This window comes from Malurus melanocephalus, unplaced genomic scaffold (assembly GCF_030028575.1).
Source record: "Malurus melanocephalus ecotype Western Australia unplaced genomic scaffold, MMel_1.1 scaffold_34, whole genome shotgun sequence".
NCBI classification, from domain to species: Eukaryota; Metazoa; Chordata; class Aves; order Passeriformes; family Maluridae; genus Malurus; species Malurus melanocephalus.
Genome location: NW_026623266.1, coordinates 136710 through 159417, shown reverse-complemented (window position 1 = coordinate 159417; position 22708 = coordinate 136710). Strand labels below are relative to the sequence as shown.

At 40.8% G+C, this 22708-nt stretch overlaps 1 protein-coding gene across 1 annotated transcript; it reads right to left on the bottom strand.

Moving 5' to 3' along the window:
• Nucleotides 1-917: 917 nt before the first annotated feature.
• PCF11 (PCF11 cleavage and polyadenylation factor subunit) lies at nt 918-22266 on the bottom strand. Its single transcript, XM_057364038.1, has 16 exons — nt 21679-22266; nt 16813-16938; nt 14379-14567; nt 13806-13997; nt 11887-12995; nt 11432-11621; nt 10704-11337; nt 9140-10617; nt 7683-7770; nt 6830-6949; nt 6173-6281; nt 4950-5133; nt 4385-4540; nt 3184-3276; nt 2621-2656; nt 918-2028 (listed from the first exon to the last, which is right to left on the bottom strand). The coding sequence occupies exons 1-16, from the start codon at nt 21865-21867 to the stop codon at nt 1819-1821; spliced, it is 5103 nt and encodes a 1700-aa protein (XP_057220021.1). The 5' UTR covers nt 21868-22266; the 3' UTR covers nt 918-1818.
• Between the last annotated feature and the right edge of the window lie 442 nt (nt 22267-22708).

Below are 22708 nucleotides of genomic sequence, written 5' to 3'. Positions count from 1 at the left end.
TCTTTGATGGGGGGGAAGAGGACCCCGCATTTCCAGAATCCTGCTTCCAGGCAAGTTGAACCCTTCCCAGTCAGATTTACTGGTGTGCAGTGATAATCACATGGACCAAATGAGCTTAATGGACCATTTAATTATCCTTGTCATTAGAGAGCTGTCATAAAGCCTTTTTCTGCAACTTAAAGGTCTCTTTTTGTTCTATCTCCAGTAGACAGAATAATTTGTTCTCTTTTTAACAGCATTCTACATATTTAAAGTCATCACATCTCTGCTCAGTCTCTGCTGAACTTCACTTAGTGTGATTTAGAAGTTTACAGTATTCTAGGACACAAAGCATCATATTTGGGCCAGGGGCCAGGCTACATCCCTGCTCCAGGAAGAAACTGCAGTAACCAACACTGAAGTATCTCCCCACTACACACACATCCAGCAGCCACACACCTCCATGTGGACTGTCACCATCGTGATCTATCTTGTATTTTTCTTCCTCAGGACTGTCTAATTAAGCAGCATTTTAAAGGCTGATACCTAGAACAGAGCAAGCTCACAACTACAGCTACAACCTTAATAAAATAATCAAAATATTATTTGCATATTAAAAACTGCATGAAGCCTAGATGTCAACATGGAAAGAAGTTTTTGCAGCCAACATCTGCACTGCTGATTATTTCTTACACACTAAGGGTGAATTCTGAGTCCCAAGTATTTCCACTGCAAGTGTAACATGCTAGGACTGTGACGTTTTCTGATCTTTAGTACTTCTGTCTTGCTCCAAACAAGTTAAAAATACACCCTTCTAACTAGCAGAGAGAATAAATCATCAAATGCATACTGTCCTGAAACACAGCACTTTATTTCCAATCCCACAAACATACCAGCCACACAGACCCATTATTAAAAGGAAGACACTTACACTCAAATATATGCTTAATTTTATTTATAACATTTAAGAAATAGCAACATCTCAGGATATCTGGTTTACCATCTAAGTCCAGTCATAAGCAACAAAAAAGAAAATGTTAACCATGTTTCAAATGAGCATTCTTACATTCATTCCCCCCTGTAAAGAAAATTCAGCTTTATTAAATTTGTGTTTGACTAATGGAAAAAAAAATATTAAAAATGTCTTAACTACCAGGCATCCTTGCTTGTTAATTTTGTTTGTTGGCACTTGTGTTCACCACAATCAAGGACTCCGGTTGGTTTATTAAATTTTCCCCTTCTACCCAGAACTGTGTTTTTGTGAGTTTTCTTGTGGATTTTTAATTATTTTTCTTGTTGTAATTATTCTTTTAAACATCTGGATATGTAAGTTTGTCCAAATAACTTTAAAAAGACAAGGAATCTACACCTGTCTAAGAAGCTCCTTCCCTTGATAACCCACCTATGGGATAACTGAAGGAAGAGATTTGCTTTTATTTTTCTGAATCTTATTAAGCAAAAATTCATTTTAAATCATTTTAAACTGAAAAAAGTACAGAAACACTGTCTTTATTTGATGGTGTGCATAAACATTACACTCCATATATAGCAAAAATATCTTTTATTTATAATTTACATTTAAACAAGTGAAAATTTTACATTTTTACATATACCATTAAATTTTCACGCATCTACAGAACTTTCACACAATGACACCTGAAACTGTGCAGGCAGTAAGAAATTTCAAATACAAAAATGTATTTATTAACCAAACAGTAGTTGAGGCCCTGCCTCAGTTGGACATTTTTATTCTTATAAAAAGTATTTGCCTTCCAGAATYAACACAGCAGCTCTTCTGTAAAAAAAAAAAAAACAAACAAAAATCATACCGCAGTTTATTCAAACAGAATCCTCAGGTTCTGTTTTTATTTCTGTAGATGCAGGTGTGCTCTCTTCTGCACAGGCAGGAGGGGTGTCATCGGGTTCTTCTTTGATTTTAGGTGAGTCACAGGACTCTTCTGGTTCCTGTTTAACAATGTCCAACATTGTATTTAATGGATTTTCTGAAGGAGTCTTGCTGGGAGATGGTGTGCAATCAAATGATGATGTCTGCAAAGTGAAAGTCAATGTAGCATTAGCAATTAAAATAACCATTTTTAGCCTCTTACTCCTTTTGCCCTTTTTCAAAATGCAAGTATGCTGATGGTCAGGCACCCTAAATCCTAACTTTCACGTTGTCAAACTTCTAAGAAAATAAATTCATTTTTTTAATAGCATTACCTTTTTTCCAATTCCTTTGAAAAGGTATCACCAAGCAGTGATGAAATGCTTAATGCATTACCATGAAGTGCTCCCTGCTATCTGCCCTCAGGGTAGTTTTAAATTCCAAAGCATTAAAAATGTCAAACACGCCAATACCCACTTACTCCACTGTTACAAATTCCTAAGATTACACATTACTCACAATAAATCCATCAAACCATGGCTTTTCTTTATGGCACACAAGCTGTCATGGTACATCACAACCAGAAACACATCTCAGCTAATTTTGTATTATAAACTTGCCATGCCCAATGCCTCCCAAGTCTCAGGCAAGAGTAATGTGCAGCGCAATCTGAACACATCTGCTCCCTGCAAAGTCAAGAGATCAAACAAACAAACTGACAGCAAAATGCTTAAAAAATATGAAAGATCCACTTACATTTTGGTAATCTTCGTAACAAGATGGATGATAAATCTGAAAAAAAATTGTTATAAATTTAAATATGTAGAAATAAATTATAGCAGGATCACTGATAATGAACTGAACAGTGTCAATTACACATTAGCACACAATTCATCTAGAAAAACTATGATCTGAGCATGCTAAGTATGGTGTCAAATATAACTGAGAAATGATTTTGTGATGTTTATTTAGGAAACATACAGAAGGCTGGTAAGTGCTGTGAGCTAGAGAAGCCTGGTGCTGGGAGTTATCTGTGCACAGCTGCATTCAGAAATAACTGAACCAATACCTACACCAACATCCCTTTTTCTTGAGCACTGCAGCATAAGGGAGCACTAGTGAGCCCATATCAATGACACCAGGATTTCAGGCACTTCCAAAAGGAGAGACAGTTATGTATTCGGAAGTCCGAAAAACTGCAGTAGGAATCCTTCAGGAGAAAAAGAGCACTTGCTACTTCCCCCTGGGTTTTTTTTTTTCTGTAATTCTTCAGGGTTTTTACAACAAATTAGTATCACATGCAAATAAGATCAGATTACCTTTTCATCTACCCTGATAGCATTCTTCAGATGCCACTCTTCCTCTTCCTCATCCCAATATTGTTCAAATTGTTCTTGGCAAATTTCACAGCTCTGAAAAGTTATTGGAGTAACAGAGATAAATGATGTTATTGCAATTTACTGAACACATCAACTTCAAGAACATAGTAAGAGTCAAGTAAGGCTCTTTTAAATTAAGATAAATACATTAAGCCTAGAAGACGCTCTTTCCTCCACACTTTAAAAACCACTTTAACAATTAGTAAGCATTAACTAAAAATGGAGTATGATTTGCAGAGAAAGGATCACCTTCTGGCTCTGAATACTCTTGTCACTTGAGAAAGGTAAGCTTTGCCATTTTAGCTAGCACGTGTGCATAGTACTTTGTAACAATGTAATGGTGTGTTACTGCCATGTAACAGAATCCACTGGAGTGATTTAACTGATTTTATTTATGGCATTATCTAACTAATTATATTTCTAGCATATCTTAATTCTTCCCCTTAACTTGCAATTTCAAGTCAAAAAAGGCAGAACTTTTAAAGGGGAGTACTAACATTTTTAGTACTTCTGCAAAAAATTATCAGCTCGGGGAACAAAGCACAAAAGGTACTTTCTAAAATTAAGAACAGGCCTTTGTGGTTTAATAGCTAGTTTCTTAGAGACTTAGCATGTAAAAATAAACTGTAGTATTAACAGTATTTGTATTTGATCACTACACCAATTCATCTACCAAAATACAGCTCTACTGGTTACTTTCAGATTGTCGTATTTCTTCCTTCTAATGCCTATCTGCTACCAAGAGACATTTCTGGGCTTGGAAGTCCTGAAAACACAGGAAACCCAGTAGTTATTTGAACAACAAAGCACCATCAGAGGACGAATTGCTTACTCTGCTTACTCTCACGATGTAAACATTCAGTGAATTAATGCATTTTGACCATTTCAATTTTGCTAAAACCTCAGAATGACAATGGGTGTAGACTTTTTTTAATTACAGCTGGTTTATACTACTCTCTGCCCTGGGATGCAACCATTACATACACAAATACACGACCTATGGAGGGGCTGCACAAAGGCCCAATAAAAGACTCCAGTCCACATGTAATAAAAAGAATACAGTACATGCCTTTGAAGGACTAGATTCTTGCTACCTGGACTAATAACTAGATTCTTGTTATCTTGGCAAGCTGAAACTTACCTCGACTGCTCCAGCTGGTCCAGCTGGGACACTCTGAAACTCCTTTTCTTTCGCAGCTTCCTGCGTCTTCAACACAACCTCTTCATGAGCTTTTTCGAAGAACTGGCTTTTAGCACGCTCCTCTAGATCTGCTATTTCTTCAAATTCAATCCAGTCCTAAGGAAAAAGTTTTCATGCTCACTCAGACATCCCAAAGTACCATATTTAATAAATTTTACTTTGATAAAACTGAAATACTCCTCACAGCATGAGCACAGTGTACTGTTTCTCACAATGCTACACTTCAAAACCGTTTTTTTCAAAAAAAAAGCTATCCTTCAAATTCCATTCTCAGTGGAACAAAAACAGTGCAATAAGCAGCTTTAAACTGTTTATTGTTCATCACACAATTGCCTTTTGTATCCTGATAGGCATTTGCAAACCACTTGAGGTATCTAAGACATCATTGTTTATCACAGCCAACTCCTGAGATGATGCAAATTTTAGCTGCAATCCTACAGCGCATGAGTAAAACACAGAATCCAGCCTGTAATTTATCATAACACATACTGCATGCATTACTTACTGTTAAACTGTAGTACCATCTCCTGTGCGTAATTTTTCTGCTAACATCTTTTTCTGTCCGGTTCTGGCGATAATGCCAGTCTAAATGATCTGCATAAACATCTGTCTGTGAAGTAGTGAATCTCATTCCACAAGAGTAACACTGAATTCCAGTGTACAGTCGATTTATAACACTGTCATAACGCCTACAAAAGAGATTAAAAAAAAAATCTTAACATTTCTTCAAAAAGGGAGAGTAAGAAATCTCTCAGTAAGTTGCTTAATTTGCCTACAAGAGCAGGGGGAAAAGCAGGAATCTGTTGCAAGTTAGAAGTACACAATATGACTAAATTGGTCCTGACTTTCATAGCACAATAAATTTAAAACATTCAGAAAACAACGGGCTCTTATTAACAACTCATGAGAAATGTGCTAGTGCTGTGTCTCATTCCTACCAGCTTTTCTCACCTAATAATGCACGAATAGCAACACCACCATTTAGTCCAGCTTTACAAGCTACCACCAAAGTGGTAAAATCATAGAATGATTTGGGTTGAAAGGGATCTTAAAAGACCATCTAGTTCCAACCCCTCCAGCATAGGCAGGGACATCTTCCACCAGGTTACTCAGGACCCTATCCAATCTGGCCCTGAACACTTCCAGGGATGGGACACCCACAGCTTCTCTGGGCAACCTGTGCCAGTGCCTCATCGCCCTCTCAAGTAAAGCATTTCTTCTTACTGTCTACAGGAAATCTGTTCTTCAGAGTAAGCCACTTGTCCTATCACTACATGGCCTTGCGGCAAGTCCCTTTCCAGCTGTCCTCGCAGTCCCCTTTAGCTACTGGAAGGCTGCAATGAGGCCTCCCTGGAGCCCTCTCTTCCCCAAGCTGAACCAGCCCAACTCTCTCGGCCTGTCTCCAAAGCAGAGGTGCTCCAGCCCTCGGATCATCTTTCTGGCCTTCTCCCAACAGGTCCACATCCTTCTTGTATTGGGGCCCCAGAACAGCACTCCAGGGGGGGTCTCACCAGAGCAGAAGATAAGTAAAAATAAGTTCTCCCATGTTAATCTTCCATCTTTTTCCTTTCTCAAATTCAACAAGGCTGACATCAAACAATGCAGGTGTAACCTCCTCTTAATCACAACTGACAGGTTATCTCTTAATAACTTTTAACTGCCTTGGATTAACTATCTAGCCACTGCCATGTTGTTATTCCTGCTGTAAACCCATTCTACTATACGTACTGTCTAAGTTCTTCAACTATGAAGTTAGTGAGGTCTGGAACATTTTGATCTTCATTCTGATCATCATCTTCTTCTTCAGCAGTCGGCTGGGCTGATGTTTCATTTGCTTCTAGAAATCATAAAGACATTCTTTTATCAAAATTTCAGTACATTATCAGAAAGAAACTTTGTGCTCCTGGAAGTTTTTTTTTTCAAATGCTAGTAATATGATCTGACTCATCAGCACATGAGTCAGATCATGTGCAGCAGATATGTGCAGCAGCTAAGTCAATTATCGTCTAACACCATTACAAAAAATAAAATAAACTAAACAAGAAGAAGAAACAATTGAAGAAACAATATTTCACCTCAGTATTTGGCATTAAAATTCAGTCTTCACAGATACAAAAATATTTCAGAGGCTGAAAAGAACCCGATTATAATCAAGAACAAGTTACTGAAGCATGGCACCAAAGACAAAACTGACTGCTCCGGACAGCTGAAGTGTAAATTAAACAAGATACTAAGAATTTACTCAATCACATGCACTAAATTCCTTCCCAAAAATAAAGTTCGATTTAAAACAAAACGTACATCAGTTCACAAAAGTGTGTATACTCAGATTTACACTTGAGCTGTGGATAGACTTAATAGTTAGGACATAATGAATCTACATACGTGCTGAGGTGGAATCAGTTTTAGACAATTTGAGGATTCCTGTTTTCAGCAGCTTAGCAAACAATTCGTTCACATCAACCTGTCCAAGGTGGTTATCAGGATATGAATGAGGAAGGGCTCCTGGGGAAAAACACAGACATTTAAAGTGGCAAAACGTCAGCATCAGAAATGCACTTCACTTTTATCAGTGTATTTCACAACACAATTTTCCTGGTACCTCCCATTTCTTCTACTTTTTAATTCCAAATTATATAGCAACTCTGCTTTCTCTAGTGTTTGGCTAATTTTTTCCCTTCCAACAGTTTCCTTCATAATGTATTCTGAAGTGCTAAGCTGGTTGCCCATACACAGACCTCTACTGCATGGTGGTTACTGAAATGCAGTATTGTCCTTGATTCATTCTTATTTATTTCACCACAATTAATCTACTTCATCACCTAGTAGTTTAACCTTTTATGATGTTTTTGAAGTTTTTTACTACTAACCACTCATACACTGGAAACATTTGCACACCCCAGCAAAACAAGCTAGATAGACTGATGCCTTCCAGAAAAACAGATCAAAACTATTTTTTTGTTTTTTCAGCACTTTATACCAAAACCACATGATTAATGAAAACTAACAAAATCCTTCAGTGTTTGAGAGAAGCTCCCAAAGAGATGAAGTTGCTACAGAAACCACACCTACAGCCACCTCACTGAAGGTGAGAAACCTCATCTACAGAAACTTCATCTACAGCTTCCCTTAATCCACACAGACATAGTAAATCAGGACATTAAAAAAAAAGTAATTTTTGTGGCCACCACCAAACAAACAATCCAAAAGAAATAAAAGGAATTATATTGTTACACACCTGCCGGATTCTGGACAAAACTTCCAGGATTTGGCAAATACTGCTGACCTTGACCATAATGTCCTGCTTGAGCAGACATAAGAGAAACCTGTGAAAGAAAATATTTAAGTATTCTTTGTATAATAGCTTAATTACAAACTTTTCACATTTTATTATTAACTTCTAGATGTTTCCCAATAACTTCACATATTCAACTCCCTCCAGGAGTGAACCATGTCAGTTTGGTATTGAAAAGAACCACAAATGACTATATGACCTTTTCCCCATTTTCATTTTCTACTTTGAAAATTCAAAATACACCCTCATTTTGCCTGATGTTTAAAAAAGATACAAACAAAACCAAACAACAACCAAAAGAAAAAATAACACCCCCACAACACCTTCAACATCTTTCTTTCTACTTAGCAAACACATTTTCCAAACACAGTACTTCCTTTTAAATTGCTCCCATTCACCAAAACAGAGCTCCTCAAAACAATCGAGGAACTGTAAATGTCTATTAACAAATGTCATAATTAATTTTCATCTAAGAATTGAACCAGCATTCACTACAGATACACATCTTGAAAGCAAGACTTTTCAGTGTATCAGCTACAGTAAAATTTAGGTAGAAAGGTAGTCTTTATAACACAGTTGTAATAAAAATGTTTGGGTTTTTTTTCCTAACTGGCTGCTTTCCTGATTTATACACTGTTTCAAATTTTATCCCATTAAAGGTCTATAGGACACATTACCTGCTTTTGTATTATCAGTTAACTCTTCACATTCAACTTTTATCCCACAAATGAAAAATGCTTTTTAAAATCTCTAATCTAGTGAAAGAAATTACATCATTTTCCTCCTTTTGAAAAGAGCGTTTCCAAGAGGCAACAGCAAAATCAACTGAACTGACAAAGAAAGATGGTGCCAAGAGAATTTTGAAAGAAAATGCAGCTGAGTAAGGAAGCTCAACAATGGCCCTATCTTTCTCAATTCCCCCCAGTTATGGACATCTCTTTAAAACTGGCTTGTCACCAGTATTAACAGCTGCAAAAAGACACCAATTATTTTGGTCCAGTCTAACTTCACACCTCTTAGAAAAATTAATCATATATATTCACTTACATTATCTTTCCTGCTTTACACAGAATTCACTTTTGTTGAAATCTAGTGAAAATACCAAAGGCTTCCAATTACCTGTTTTTGCTCTAATGTCAAAAATGATGATTTCACCGATGTAGTCTGAACTATGAAGTGATCCCAAAGATCCACTATTTTGCCTACTTCTTAAAAGAAGATTCTTAAAACACAGCAATGCATGTCCTTCTTAAACTATCTGGTGACTTTTTAAACTAGAAACCAACACTCAGCCTGCCAACTCTTCAAAAAAATATTCCACTTTTACAGGAAGAAACACTGCTAATTCGCTACACAAAAACACTTCTGCAAGCAAACTATTTGATGCAATCAGCTCTTACCTGGTTACTTCCCATTGGCATATTACTGAAATTTCCAAATTGAGGACCCTGAAGGCCTTTTTCTTCGAAGTAATGTCCAGCTGATCTCAGTGGGAAGCTCTGTGCTCCTGGGCCAGCTGGCCCATTGAAATTTGGTCCAGGCGAACCATCAAATAAATCGGGTCTCTGGAACTGCATTCCATGAGCTGGTCCATTGTAACCCTGGCCAGGATGTTCAACAAATGGACCACCTTGTCCATATGCTGACATTTCTAGTCTTGAGGCAGGATGGTTAGCTACATTTTCAAAACGTGCACCCTGAAGGCCAAGGGGCAAGTCAAACCTAGAGGCTGGCTGGTGAGGTCCATCAAATCTTTGAGGTATGGCTGTTTCAAATCTTGCTTGTGCCTGTTGGCCAGGTGCCAATCGTGGACCAGGCTGTCCATGAATTCCATCAAATCTTTGCAGGAGAGACAGTGATCCAGGCTGACCATCAAATCCAGCTCCGTGACAGCCATCAAATCTTGGACCAGCCCGACCAAGAGGACCATCAAATCGAAGTCCACCAGCTCCCTGGTGTACTGGTCCATCAATCAACCTAGGACCTAGACCTGGCTGACCACGTGGTCCTTCCAATCTCAGCCCACCACCTGATGGTCCGTGTGGCCCCTCAAACCTGAGCCCACCACTTGATGGTCCATGTGGCCCCATGGGCTGACCATGTGGCCCCTCAAATCTGAGGCCACCTCCAGGTTGTCCATGGGGCCCCAATGGCTGTAAATGTGGCCCCTCAAACCTGAGGCCACCCCCTGGTTGACCATGAGGCCCCAAGGGCTGACCATGGGGTCCCTCAAACCTGAGACCACCCCCTGGTTGACCCCGAGGCCCCATAGGTTGACCATGAGGTCCCTCAAACCTGAGGCCACCTGAAGGCTGACCATGAGGACCCTCAAACCTGAGACCGACTCCAGGTCCTTCAAATCTAGGACCGCCCACAGGCTGCCCAGCAGGCCCCTCAAATCGCAAAGGCCCAAGAGGGCCCTCAAACCGCAGTGGACCTCCCCCACCAACCTGACCTGGGGGTCCTTCAAATCTCAGGGCCCCTGCCAGCTGCCCTGGTGGCCCATCAAATCTTAGGGCTCCAGCTCCCCCTGCTCCTGCCAGTGGTCCATCAAACTGAGATGTGCCTGCCCCCACCAAAGGCCCCTCAAATCTCATAGCAGCCTGTCCAGCTGGCCCATCAATTCTGGAACTTGAGCCACCAGCAGGACCGTCAACGAAAGGACTTCCTTGTCCATCCACCCCAACCCTTGCAGCAGTTGGTCTAGGTGAGCCATCAAACAGAGGTCTGTCTTCCATCAGTGCACTTATTCTCTGCTTTGCTTCAATACCTCCAAATCTTGATCCTGGACTTTCTGGAAATGGTGCTTTCTCTGGATCTTCATATCTAGCTCTTTTGAAACGTTCACTGAATGGGGACCTTGGTTCCTCTCGAACACCTGAAAAAAACGAAACAAATCAGACAACCACTCGAGTATGTATTGCCAATTACTTAACAGACACAAAATAAAGTTAAATCACATACCAGCTTGCCCAAGAAGCTGTCTTTCTTCACGATTATCAAACCTGCAAAGTGCATCTCCATCTATTTTCTGGAACTCTGCTGCGCTTTTTCCCTGTTGTCTCAGAGCATCTCTAAATTCATCCGATTCTCCCCAGCTGTCGTAAGGATCAGAACCTCTTGCTCCTTTAGTAGCACGCTGTTCTTCAAGTCTCCGTCGACTCTCAAGCGGTGACAGGTTTTCGGCAAAAGGTCTTGTAGTGCCACTTACAGGAGAGTGTCTCCTTGATCTTTCTGTAAATGGCTCTTTTCTGTCAAACTGTACACCACGCTTGGCTTTTGCTTGCTCACATTCTATTCCAGAAAGCAATGCATCAGGTAGAGGATAATCCAAAATATCATCAGGATCCAACAGATCAAGTCTTGACAATGAATGCTGAACTTGTGTCCTTTTTAGTTTAGCTTTATGTTCATAGTATGTTAATTCTGCATCTGATAGAAGAGGTTTCTTTTTCAAACCACATTTTTCCTCTGTAGGGCTATCCCAGACATTACATCTGTGCTTTCCTTCCTGATACTGGAACAGCTGTCGGATCTGATGAGCTACCATGAGGAACTCATCTTGTGTTATTTCACCAGACGCGAAGCGGTCATTAGCCTATAATATAAAGATAAAATTTAGACTTCCAAAAATAGAAGAAAAATACCCTATACCTGGGACATTTCTATGAGGACAGATTCATTAGTATTACCTTCTTAAGTAATTCTCTTTTGCTTGCAGATGTCAATTCTTTGGGAATCTGTAAATTGGCATCCACACTTAACCGGTGCTGCTGCTTTGGTGCTCGGGGTGATAAAATTCCTTTACCAGCCGGCCAGTTTTCCCGGTGTCTTTGGTGAGGGGATTTAGCAAGTGCTTGGTGTTCATCATTCTGCTGTGAACTGAAAGCAAGGATATTTGTAAAATATAGATTATTTCATTATTCAGGAAAGAATGGTTATGTTCCTACTAGAACTGATCATGGCAAAACATCACTACCACCTTAGAATCTAAATATGCGTAATTTCTGTATTTCACTCGTCGAAACAACCTAAACTTATGAATTTTAACAATCTGAACACTGTCTCCCAAAATCAACCATACTGAAGCCAACAGGACAATTTCCACTGACTTCACACAGAAGTTATTTAAAAGATAGTAACTTACTTTTTACTTTCTTCCCAACCAGATTTCCACCTCTTGCCTGATTTGGATCCTTGCCAGTTTTCTGCATTCTCCTTTGGATCTGGAGAAGCTTTTGCAGAATGCTGGGTGGCTGTCTCTTGGGGTCTTTCTTCCTGGGCTTTTTTCAATCTCCTTGGATCACGCACCTCTTGTTTAACATTTCTCTTACTAGAATTTCTGTCATCTCTTGCTGCTTGTGTACCTTCCTCAGCATGAGACTGCTTAAGGCCTATCTGACGTATCTTTCCAATTTTAGGAGTTGATGAAGTAGGAGATAAACTCCTGAGTCTTCTTTTAGGTGATCTCCTCTCTCTTCTTTTTGGAGAATGCGTAGATGGTGATCTTGCTTTAGGAGAGCGTGATCGTGACCGTTTTCTACTACTTGATCTTCCTTGTTTTCCACCCTGTTTTTCTGACTCCTCTGTAGCGGTGTCTTGTTTCTGAACAGCACCGTTAATCACTTTATTTCTGCTCCCCACTGGTCTATGTTCACAAGTCTTATGCTCCTCTTTTTCCTTCTTCTCTGTATTTCTCCTCTTTTCTTTGACCTCCTCTTCCTTTCCCTCTGACTTGTCTTGAAGATGTCTTTTCAGTCTTGGATCCCGCTTACTAATGTCAGAAACCTTAGTGCTTTCACATTCCTGGCTTTTATTATCTTTAGTATCAGGCAGCTTATTTTTCAAAGGGGATGGCGATTTAGATTTTGCTTTGGACTGTTCAAGTTCTTTCTTCTGTGTTTTTTCACTTCCTTTTGATTTTTCTGACTTTGTTGAGTTCTGTTTCTCAGCCTGTGCTGTTTTGTTTGCCTTTGTTTCAGACTGACTGGTCACACTTGGTGAAAATTCTTTCCTATGAGACTGATCCTTAGTATGAGAAGAATGTTGACCCATCCTATTAAGCCGAGGATCCCTGTTTACTATTTTGACATCATGAAGTGGAGGACTTGGGGATGGTTTGTTTTTTTCAGATTGCACAACAGTCTGATGAGGTGGTTTAACTGTCATATGAGGTGCGGGAGACATGTGTTGCTTGGAAGGTGCTGGAACTGAAGCTATACTAGATGATCCCTGTTGAACACTAAGGGATACAGCCTGAAATTGGAAAAAATCCCACATTAATCTGTATGCCATAACTCTTACCGAGAGGTGCTAATATTCTGTCTCAAAAATTAAATTGTAATGGCCATGTCTTGAAAGTTATGAGCTTCAGCCATTTAACTGAAATAGACCACTAATTGGTAATTACAAACTGTAAAATAATGCAGTATCATTACAAAAGACTGAATTCAAATACAATGCAAGATCCACATATAAATCCAATATTGCAAAATATGTAACTTCAGCACACATTCCAATTACAGTGCTTGCTTTCCTACATAGTCAACATGCTCTAGACAACTCAGCTGCCAAGTATCCTATCATCACACTTTGGTTCAAAGATGTTTTAATCTGGTATTGTCAACTGCCAACACAGCAAGGCTTCCAACTACTGTGGTGAAGCCCAATAGCAGCACCCAACAAGAAACTGACTTTGTTTACATTCAGTCAGGCTCCTTTGGTCCTTAGGAACAAACATATTTGAAATAGTCCAGCTTGCAGTCAGCTACAAGACATGAAAGATGAGGATCACAGTCAAGTATCATTTTGAAGAGAAATCAAAACCAAACCACAAAAACTTCAATTTTTTTTTTTAACCTTTAAGTGTAATAAGGTTTTAAGGTAACAAAAACTGTTCAGGAACTCAAGATCACCTTGCATTGCTTCTATAGTCCAAAAAAAAAGCCACCACTTGTCTAACAGGGGAAACGAACAATGTACTGTACTTACCAGCACAGTCAAGTAGCCAAATACTGTCCGAAAGAGAGACCCAACTATGAAAGTTTTATCAACTATCCTACTCACCAACTGTGCTTTAGTCTGTTCCAGCTCCAGCTCTAGTTTTTTTTGCTGAAGTTCTAACAACTGCTTTTGCTTTGCAAGCAGTTGCTGCCTTATCAGTTGCTCCTGTGTCAAATTCTTTTGTATTTCAGGAACAGCTGGAGGAGTAGAGGCACCAGAAGTGACAGCAGAGGTAGGTGCATTAGATTCCTCTGGCTAGAAACAAAATAAAAAAAAGTTAAATATAAAATCCTAATGGAATCAACTAAATCTCCTTTCAGTGTCATCATGATCCAGTACAGGGACTTAGCTCGTACAGCAGTTATAAACTGCACTTCTTTTGCCCCATTACAATTTGCCTGCTTTGACAGTTGTAGATCATTTAATATAAATTCATCAACGTTCCAAAATCCAGAATACAGTTTTTAAATAAAAAAACCTTAAACTCTTCAAATACTCTGAATTTGTAAATTTCTCTTACCTGGTTACAAAGGTCAGATACTTCATTCTTAATATTCTAAATTGTCAAAATGCAGCATACAACAATGAAAACTACATGTATTACCATCTGTTCTTACAGAATGCAGAAAAACTTACCGATTTATTTAAAAACTTAGGATTCACATGGATGCTAGAAGTATTCACATTTGGGGGCAGAGGTTTAATTGGCCAGGCAGGATCTAATGAGTTGACTCTGACATCAAGTGCATATAGTTTCTTCAAAGGAAAAATATCATCCCATGTGGAGCGTAATTTAAATAAACTTTTCCTAGTATTTTCATCCACCTAAAACAATAAAACAATTCTATGGCTTGTTAAGTTAATATAGAACAAATTTTCAAACTTTTCTGTAGAACTTAAGATTTCATTCATTTCCTATTTCTATATTGCCATTTTTACATATTAAAACTTGATAGACATTTATAAGCAGGGCAGACAACACATCTCTATGAACAGGATCAGTAAAAGAAGCTCAAATGTGGAACTGTTGTTTCAAGGCCATTTGAAGATTTTATTGTGTTTTACCATGCTCTGAGAATTTTCTTTCAACTTTTCCATTAGCAAAATTCTCATGTTACTGGCCCAATTTCTGTGGAAAAAAATACAGTAACAAAGTATTGAAGGGCAATAGCCTCTGAGACAATGCATTATTCAAGTGTTTGTACTAAATGGAGTGTAACAATGACAAACAAATCAAGAAAAACCAAATTCGGAGCAGAAAAAAGGGTGTTTTGCTCAGCTGTTCAGTCACTGAAGGATTTTTTCTCAACAAATGCAGTAACAGGGATATCAGCTAAAATGAAGTCAGTTATTATTTCAGTTCAGCTGCAATATTAGACCCATCTATATGAGTCACAGATCAAGTGTACTTATAGGACCAGAGGCCCATTTTCTCTTTACAAACAACTTTTGTGGATTATCTCATGGCAGCAAAATTAAAAATTTACAGTAAAGCAAAATTTAGTTCATCTCATAACTTGAGTGGCTCAATTAAACAATAAATGAAAAACATTAGAGGACAAAATACATGCAGCTGTCCTAATGTCAAAATTCCAATTCAATCATTAAGTATTGCCCATATAGATGATTTCTGTTGTCATTTTAAGATGTTACTGCTAGACACAGAACATTCTGGAAAGTTTGGATGTTCTTTTTGGGTAAGAGCAAGAGTTTCAATAAAAGTAATTCATACTTAGCAATTGGGGGATGCCTCTACACAATTTTCTATGAGAGGGTTCAATGAAGTTCACTGCAAAAATGCGCAGAAATGACTGAGCAACAGTTTCTGACTTCATGTCTCTAAAGATACCTCAGTGACCATTACTGATAAAACCAAATTTGTAACATGTCTGTGCCAGAATTCTAGTCTCATCTTTTAACATGACCAACTAAACTATCAGAAATGACTGCCACACTTTACACATTTAATTAGTACATATCAATAGTTCTGGACAGCTAAGCAGTGAGTTAAGATATAAAACCCTGAAGATTAGTTACTATCCAGAGCTTCATTCAGCTGCAGCCTTAAACACAACTCAGTAGAGGAGCATTAACAATACCAAACAAACCCACGTAAATCTATCTCTATCTGCTCTATACACAGGAGTTAAGTCTTCTACAGTCATGGTAAGATCTATTCCTTACTTCATTATGCATTTTACATCTGAAAACCATACATAAAGCTTACTGAGATTTCAGATCCTCGCTGATAAGCAATATATGCAAAAGCTTCATTCACCCTGTTCTTATGAAATACCAATTTCTTATAACACACAGGAAACCACGGAAGTTTTTCTGATCCAACTTAAACCCATTCAAGTCCAGCCTTTTATAACCTGGACTTTGGTGTGCTTTTCTCTCTGAGGAATATGCGTAATTACTTCACTGGGTTTCAAGATCAAGAGCCAAAATTAAAAGATATAGCAGCAGCTTCCAATGTTGAATGAAATTAAAACACTTATTTATAATGTAATACTGTTATGCTTCCCCCCCAGTCACAGCATTATTTTCAGCTCACAGACCACCAAGAGAGAACCAGGTGTCTGTGCTACTCACTCTTGAGTTTAAGCACTCATTCTGCACAAAGTAAATTATGTAAATCAGACAAATCTAACTACAGGAAAGAGAGGCTTTGAGAAATCCTCAAGAAACCAATTCTTAGTCTACTCTTGGCATAAGAACTATTAACTGACTTAAAAATAAAGCAACTATTCATAATTGATCTACACATTTCAAGAGGTCCATCCCACTAAGTCATCAATAATCAAGATTCTGTTAGCAAAACCTTATCTGGACAGGAAAGCTATTGATGTTTATACACCAAATTAAGTAATACTTTTGCATCTTTCAGCTAGCTTACATGCTTGACAGCAGAAGCAACAATCTTTCACAGTACAGATATTGAGATTTATAAAAACCAATCAATTTGTATAATTCACCACCCAAGAAAACCCAAACCTGAAAGCACGTACTTATTTTAGCAGGAACAAATTTTGCTTAGAATACAGTACTTTTCTGAAAGTGTATATACCTTTTCAAATACACAAATAAATGTTGCAACTAGGTTTTTAGTAAATGCAGTAAGATACTCTCTTCCCACATTCTTGACAATGGAATCCATTAGGTACATAACGGGTAACTTCTCTGATGCAGGAGCCTGGAGTAATAAAAAGAAACTGAGAAGTTTAGTACAACAAAAACATACTTCCAACACTTTCAAATAAAGGGATTACAAATCCCAGAAATACAGACCTCTCTTTCTGGTTGCCACTATAAATACCAGGGATTTGGCTTGGGACTTTTTTTTAATACAAAAAATTAATCTGAAAAATGAACACTCAGTTCAAAGTATAATGCAGTGGGTCTATCACAAAAAAAAAGGAAAAAGGAACACCTTAGGGTAATTTTTTTTTGTGTATCAAAGCTTTGGAAAAAGGGAGTGGGGAAAAAGAGGAAAAAAGAAGCCCACAAGACAATATTGCCGCTAGTGTACTGAGTGTAACCTTTCCCTCCAGAAAGTAACTTAGCAGGAAACCACCATCAGCACTTCAAGGAACTTCTAAAAATCGTTTATAATTCAAACCTCTTGGATGTATTTTTCTGGATTTCACAGAGCACAAGTAAGACTTCTGGCAAATGGCCCAAGTTAGTGAACTTCAGTAGCTGTAAATTTTATGTTGATTATCACAGTCTTTCGTAAATTACGCACAGAATAGGTTGCAATTGTTTCACTGTAATCCAAATGGACAGATCAGGGAGTCCCATTCTCTCTTGGCACTTGCAGATGGTGACGGCTCAGATTTTCAGAGTGCATGCAAAAATGCAGTCAGAACAAAGTTCAAAATCGTAAAAACTCAATCATCTGGTCAACTGGGTAAACACAGGCAAGCTCAGGAACTGCAACCACCATTTTCATAGAAGGTTGTCTTCAAACTCTGGACACAGTTCTGCTACAAGAGGCTTGGGTTTTGTTGTTTGGTTTTGGTTGGGTTTTTTTAAAAATCCTTTTTCAAAACTCAAAGCAAGTTTTTGTGACAAAAGTTTGGTGATGCTGAACCACTACAGCAACTTCCAATTTACAGAAAGCAGTACTGGACCAGTGAACGTGATTTTAATGCCTGTCAGTGGCTTTCACAAAGCAGAAGGCACAGCAAAGTTCCAAAAATCATCAGCAAGTTCACAGACTTGTTGAAGAGGATGTGAAACACAACACAAGCAGTGTGTGTTGACCATGATCCCCCTGGAAGAGTGTCCACTTGTAATACTTTAAGTCCCATTCACCATCTGGTAAGCTTGGGATAAAACCAGAATAACTTCACTCACTGCTTATTTTAAAAAGAATAGGCTACTAGGTTAATTAAAGACACCTTACTTTGCAGGCCCATTATTCAGACAAGTGTGTGAAGTACTACTGCTTCACCATTTTAAATTCAACTCCTTCCCCTTTAAGGTGGTTCACACAAGGGCACCCACTCAACAGTATTTTCACACGGGCAATCACAGTGTTCCCTCACCCTTAAATGTGTATTGGTTTACCATGACCTGAAACTTATTATTGAAGAGGGCAGAACTCCTTGTTAGTTGGGGGCAGGATAGAGGGCGGGTGTCACTGCCTTCGAACATATCGGAAAAAAGTAGAAACAGGCAGGTGATGCATTTTGTAAATAAAAAGACAAAAAAATCAGCTAAGTTAGTTAAAACTAATTGCAGCACATTAGAAGACAATCTTACACTCTAACATAATACTAAACGGTAAACAACCTAATGTGCAAGTGTTAGAAAAAAAGCATAGCTTAGGTCTCAGACATCAAAGACTGTGGGTGTGCAGGTACTTAAAATGTCTGTGGAATACTGGCTTCTTTTTTGAAGCAGTCTGCACAATGGCACATTAAAAATACCCCCATTCTGTGTGCCTTCCTTTGTACAAAAATGACATTTCTGACTTTTAGTCCACTGTGTTAGGAACACAAAGAGCTCCCTCTGAAGTACCTATGGCCGAGAGCTACTCCTCCGTAGATTATATTCTTCCATTTCACCAAAGTAGCAAAGTAGCTAACTATACTAAGCTAAACTGGAAGTTTGAAATGCTTGGGAACCATTAGTAGCAAAAGCACTGTAAAAAAGTTTAACTGTCACTTTCATCATGCACCAGACTGTTACAGCAACCATACGTGGAAACACCATAATCTAGGTAAGGAAGCCTACTTCAAACTATGGAGCACAATTAGCAGCTGAGCAGCGTACCCTCCTTCAAATATAAGCTATTCAGGTGTCGCATTTTAAGAAATGTTACTTAAATATGGTTGAAATATTTAAATCTTCTTTTCTGTAAGTATTTATGATGTCAAGGTATCTAGCACGTATTACCAACCACAAAAGGGAATCCCAGACCAGAATGCATTTTGGTTTCAAGTCTCTGCAATACCCCCTAGCAAGAAAGATGCCCACATGACACTAATCAAAAGGCTGGGAGCCGCCGCATAATCACCAGAACGCAGAAGAACACTAAGTCTGAGCTCATCAGAATAATATTACAGACTTCTTTGCAAAACTCCCACTGTTCCTTCAAATAACGTAGGAAAGCTATTGTTGGAAATGTGTGGCTCTTTTTTATTAGTTTCCTAAAAGATTTCAAGTTTAAAATAGTATCTGGCAATTGAACCCCAGGTCACAAACTTGTGAAACAAGTTGTTTTAAAAAAAGCAACTTTGTATACAAAATGGGTCTTGGAAACAAATTCTGCACTATACAATGGTAAATAAAAAGACAAATACATATTTCACACTTTTTATTTACAAATTTTATAATACCAGTCACACATTTCAGAACCATTTATTAAATTGTAAAGCAGACCACTCAAGTTTTACACTAAACAAACTGTCTCCAGGCAACACTTTTTAAAAGTGGCTTAGTAAAGGAGATCACTTTCCCAGAAACAACTAAAAACTTGCCTTGAATAAACTACAGTCATAAACAGTAACTAGGCATAACTAACCATTGATACAGGTTTTAAGACATCTTTTAAAAAAGCCCCACACTTCAGGGCAGGTTCTAAATCACCCAGAAATGAAAAAAAATTTTGACAGCATTGTTATTCATCACAAATCATTTTATATACATCCACTGCCCTTTAGGAGATATAATGGTGAGAGCTATTAGATTATGAGGTCACCTCCCCAAGGAATGGCAAAACTCAGCCACTGGCAGCATTTAAAACTAGACTGGAAGAGGTCTGTGGCACACTAAAAAAGACATCCTGCATTAATAGAAAGATAGATTAAGTAGCTTAAAAGATCCTTCCCACCCCCATCATCAGATAGTACAATTCTCACCATTATAAACCACGATTTAAAGCCAAAGGAAAAAAAGCCTTTTAACACCTGAGATCAGAGGGAGCAAGGGAAACAGCGGGGGAGGGGTGGCTAGCACGAATACGGAGGGAGATTGAAAGAACCCTTTTCTTCTAAAATGCTCGCTAAAAAGGTGCTGCAAACCCCCATGCATGTGCAGTGCCTGACTGATGTCAGCAACTGCCTGGGTTGGGCTCAGAGGGAGCCTCCTCTTTCCCTTTTTTATATCATGTGCCTTTCAGACGCCATGTTAGGATCCTACAGGCTGGTGCGGTTTCTAATCAGGGAGAATTTTTTCTCCTACATCCTCAACCAATAAACTTCTCTAACCAAAATAAATTAAATATACACACAACGCTACTGTTACTCGGGGCACAGACTACCTGAAATCCAAACAGATTATCCCAAGCCCACAGATTTTTTTCTAACGAGGCAGAGCAAAACAACCCCCATCACTACCACACACTCTTTTCTAACCGAAGGATATGATCACCTTTCACCTAGAAACTTTTTTACGAGATAAGGGACCCCCCCCCCCCCCCACCAATTAATCTCTCACAGGGACCGCACTGGAGAAATAGTTTTAATTTATACTTAGATTTATACTTAAATTTATACTTTAGCCCTTCAGAGGCGGGCAATTTGCGTTCTAAAAACTTAACCTTATTTTCCTTTCAGAGTACCCCCCAAGAAAACACCAACTCTCCATGAGATCTCCCAACTCACGTCCTCTCTAATGAGTGCACTATTCACCTGCGATCGAAATCGCCTAAATCCACGGGTTTAGATACCAGATTCGGACACCGAATCCTGGCTCCATGTCGGGGGAAAACCCAGCTCCAAGGGCGAGGAAGTGCAGCTGCCCAGTCACTGCCGGGCCGCCATGTTGTGCCTGCTATCTACACGGGCTCACAGCGCGAGCCACGCTGGCCTCCTCCCTCAGCTCTCCTGGGGCGAGTCCCAAGCCCTCCCCTAAGCCCAACAGGGTGGTGTGGGGGCTGCTCCCCTCCCTCGAGTCCCCTGCTCCCTATGCGGTGGGGGATAAAAGTAGCAGCAGCAGCCTTAAGCTTCGCGATGGAAGTAGGAGCCCCCGCCCGCCGCCTCGCCCCGTCGCTCCCTGATCCCAGCTGAGACACGCAGCCCTCTTCCGCTTGTTTACCCCACGGCGACCCCCAGCCTCCTATATCCCTCGGAAGCCCCTTCCTCCCCGAACTCCGTCCAAATCCTGCTCTCTCGCCCCCTCACTACCAACCCCTTCCCCCCGCCGCCCCGTCACTATCGCCTAAGCCCCCTCGCCGCCCCAGCCCAGGCATTGCCACCCCGCCCGGCYTCCACCCGAGCCTTTCTCTCTCTTTCTGTCTCTCTCGCCCCATCTCTCGGCCTTCGGGCCCTCTCGTCCCCCACCTCGGCTGCATCCCCCTAACCCCCCTCCGCCGCTCTGCTCCCCCCGCGCCTCTCCTGCGAGTCCCCAGGCCGCCCTATCCCACTGCCCCAGCCGGTCCCCCCAGCAGTATAGGTAGGAGTAGTAGTCGGTGGAATATAAAAACCTTGGCGATTTGCGCCTCGATCAGGGAGACGATGTCCTTGGCGAAGGGCACGTTCTCCTCGGCCAGAATGGTCAGCATGTTGATGTGAGGYTTGCTGTTGAACGTCAGGTCCTCCAGCGACGACTGGTAGTCGCGGCACGCGTCCTCCCGGGCCTCGCTGCTGCCAGCGCTGCTCTCCGGGGCCGACATGCTGCTCCGACCAGGACCCGACCCACCGACCGACAGCCCCCTCCCCGCGATCCCCCGCTGCCGCCGCCGAGCGATGCCGATGCCGCCCCCCCGCCGCTGCCGCTGGACTCCTCTACCGCATCCTCCACGCTGCGGCCCCCGCTGGCTGCGCTGCCGGTGCCGCCGCTTCTTGGGCCGCCGCCGGCTCAGTCTCGGCGCTCACAAAATGGCGGCGGCGGGCACGGCTCGCGAAACGCTTCCCGCAGTCGTTGCGTCATGTGAAATTGTGCTCGGGAGAGGGGCYGGCACTTTGGAGAGCCCCTTTTGTTCGCCGGACGCGCCCTGATTGGCTGGCGCYCCGCCTGCRCGGCTCGCCATTGGCTCAGCCGTTACCACAGGGGCTCCCGATTGGCTGGCACCGCTCTTCCTTCCCGCTGACGGGCTCCAGCGCCCAAGTCCCGCTCCCGCACGCGCGTCCCGACTCGCCATTGGCCGCGTCTCCCGTCCCGCCCTGCCGCTTCCTCCCGCCTTCCCGCGCTGTCCCGAGCGCTGATTGGTGCCCGCCGCAGCCCCGCCCCCCGGGCCCGCCCCGCCCGCCATTGGCTCAGCCCTCACAGCTCCGGGAGCGGCCGCTCCCTGGGACGCGGGRTTTTCCCTGCTGGGCGAGGAGCGCTGGTGGCCATAAACTAAAACATAACAAGTTCCACCTCAACACCAGGAAGAACTTTTTTTACGTTGAGGGTGCAGGCTGCCCAAGGAGGTTAATGGACTTTCCCTCTCTGGAGGCATTCGAAACGCACCTGGACGCGTTCCTGTGTCACCTGCTGTAGGTGACMCTGCCTTGGTGCGGCGGTTGGAACAG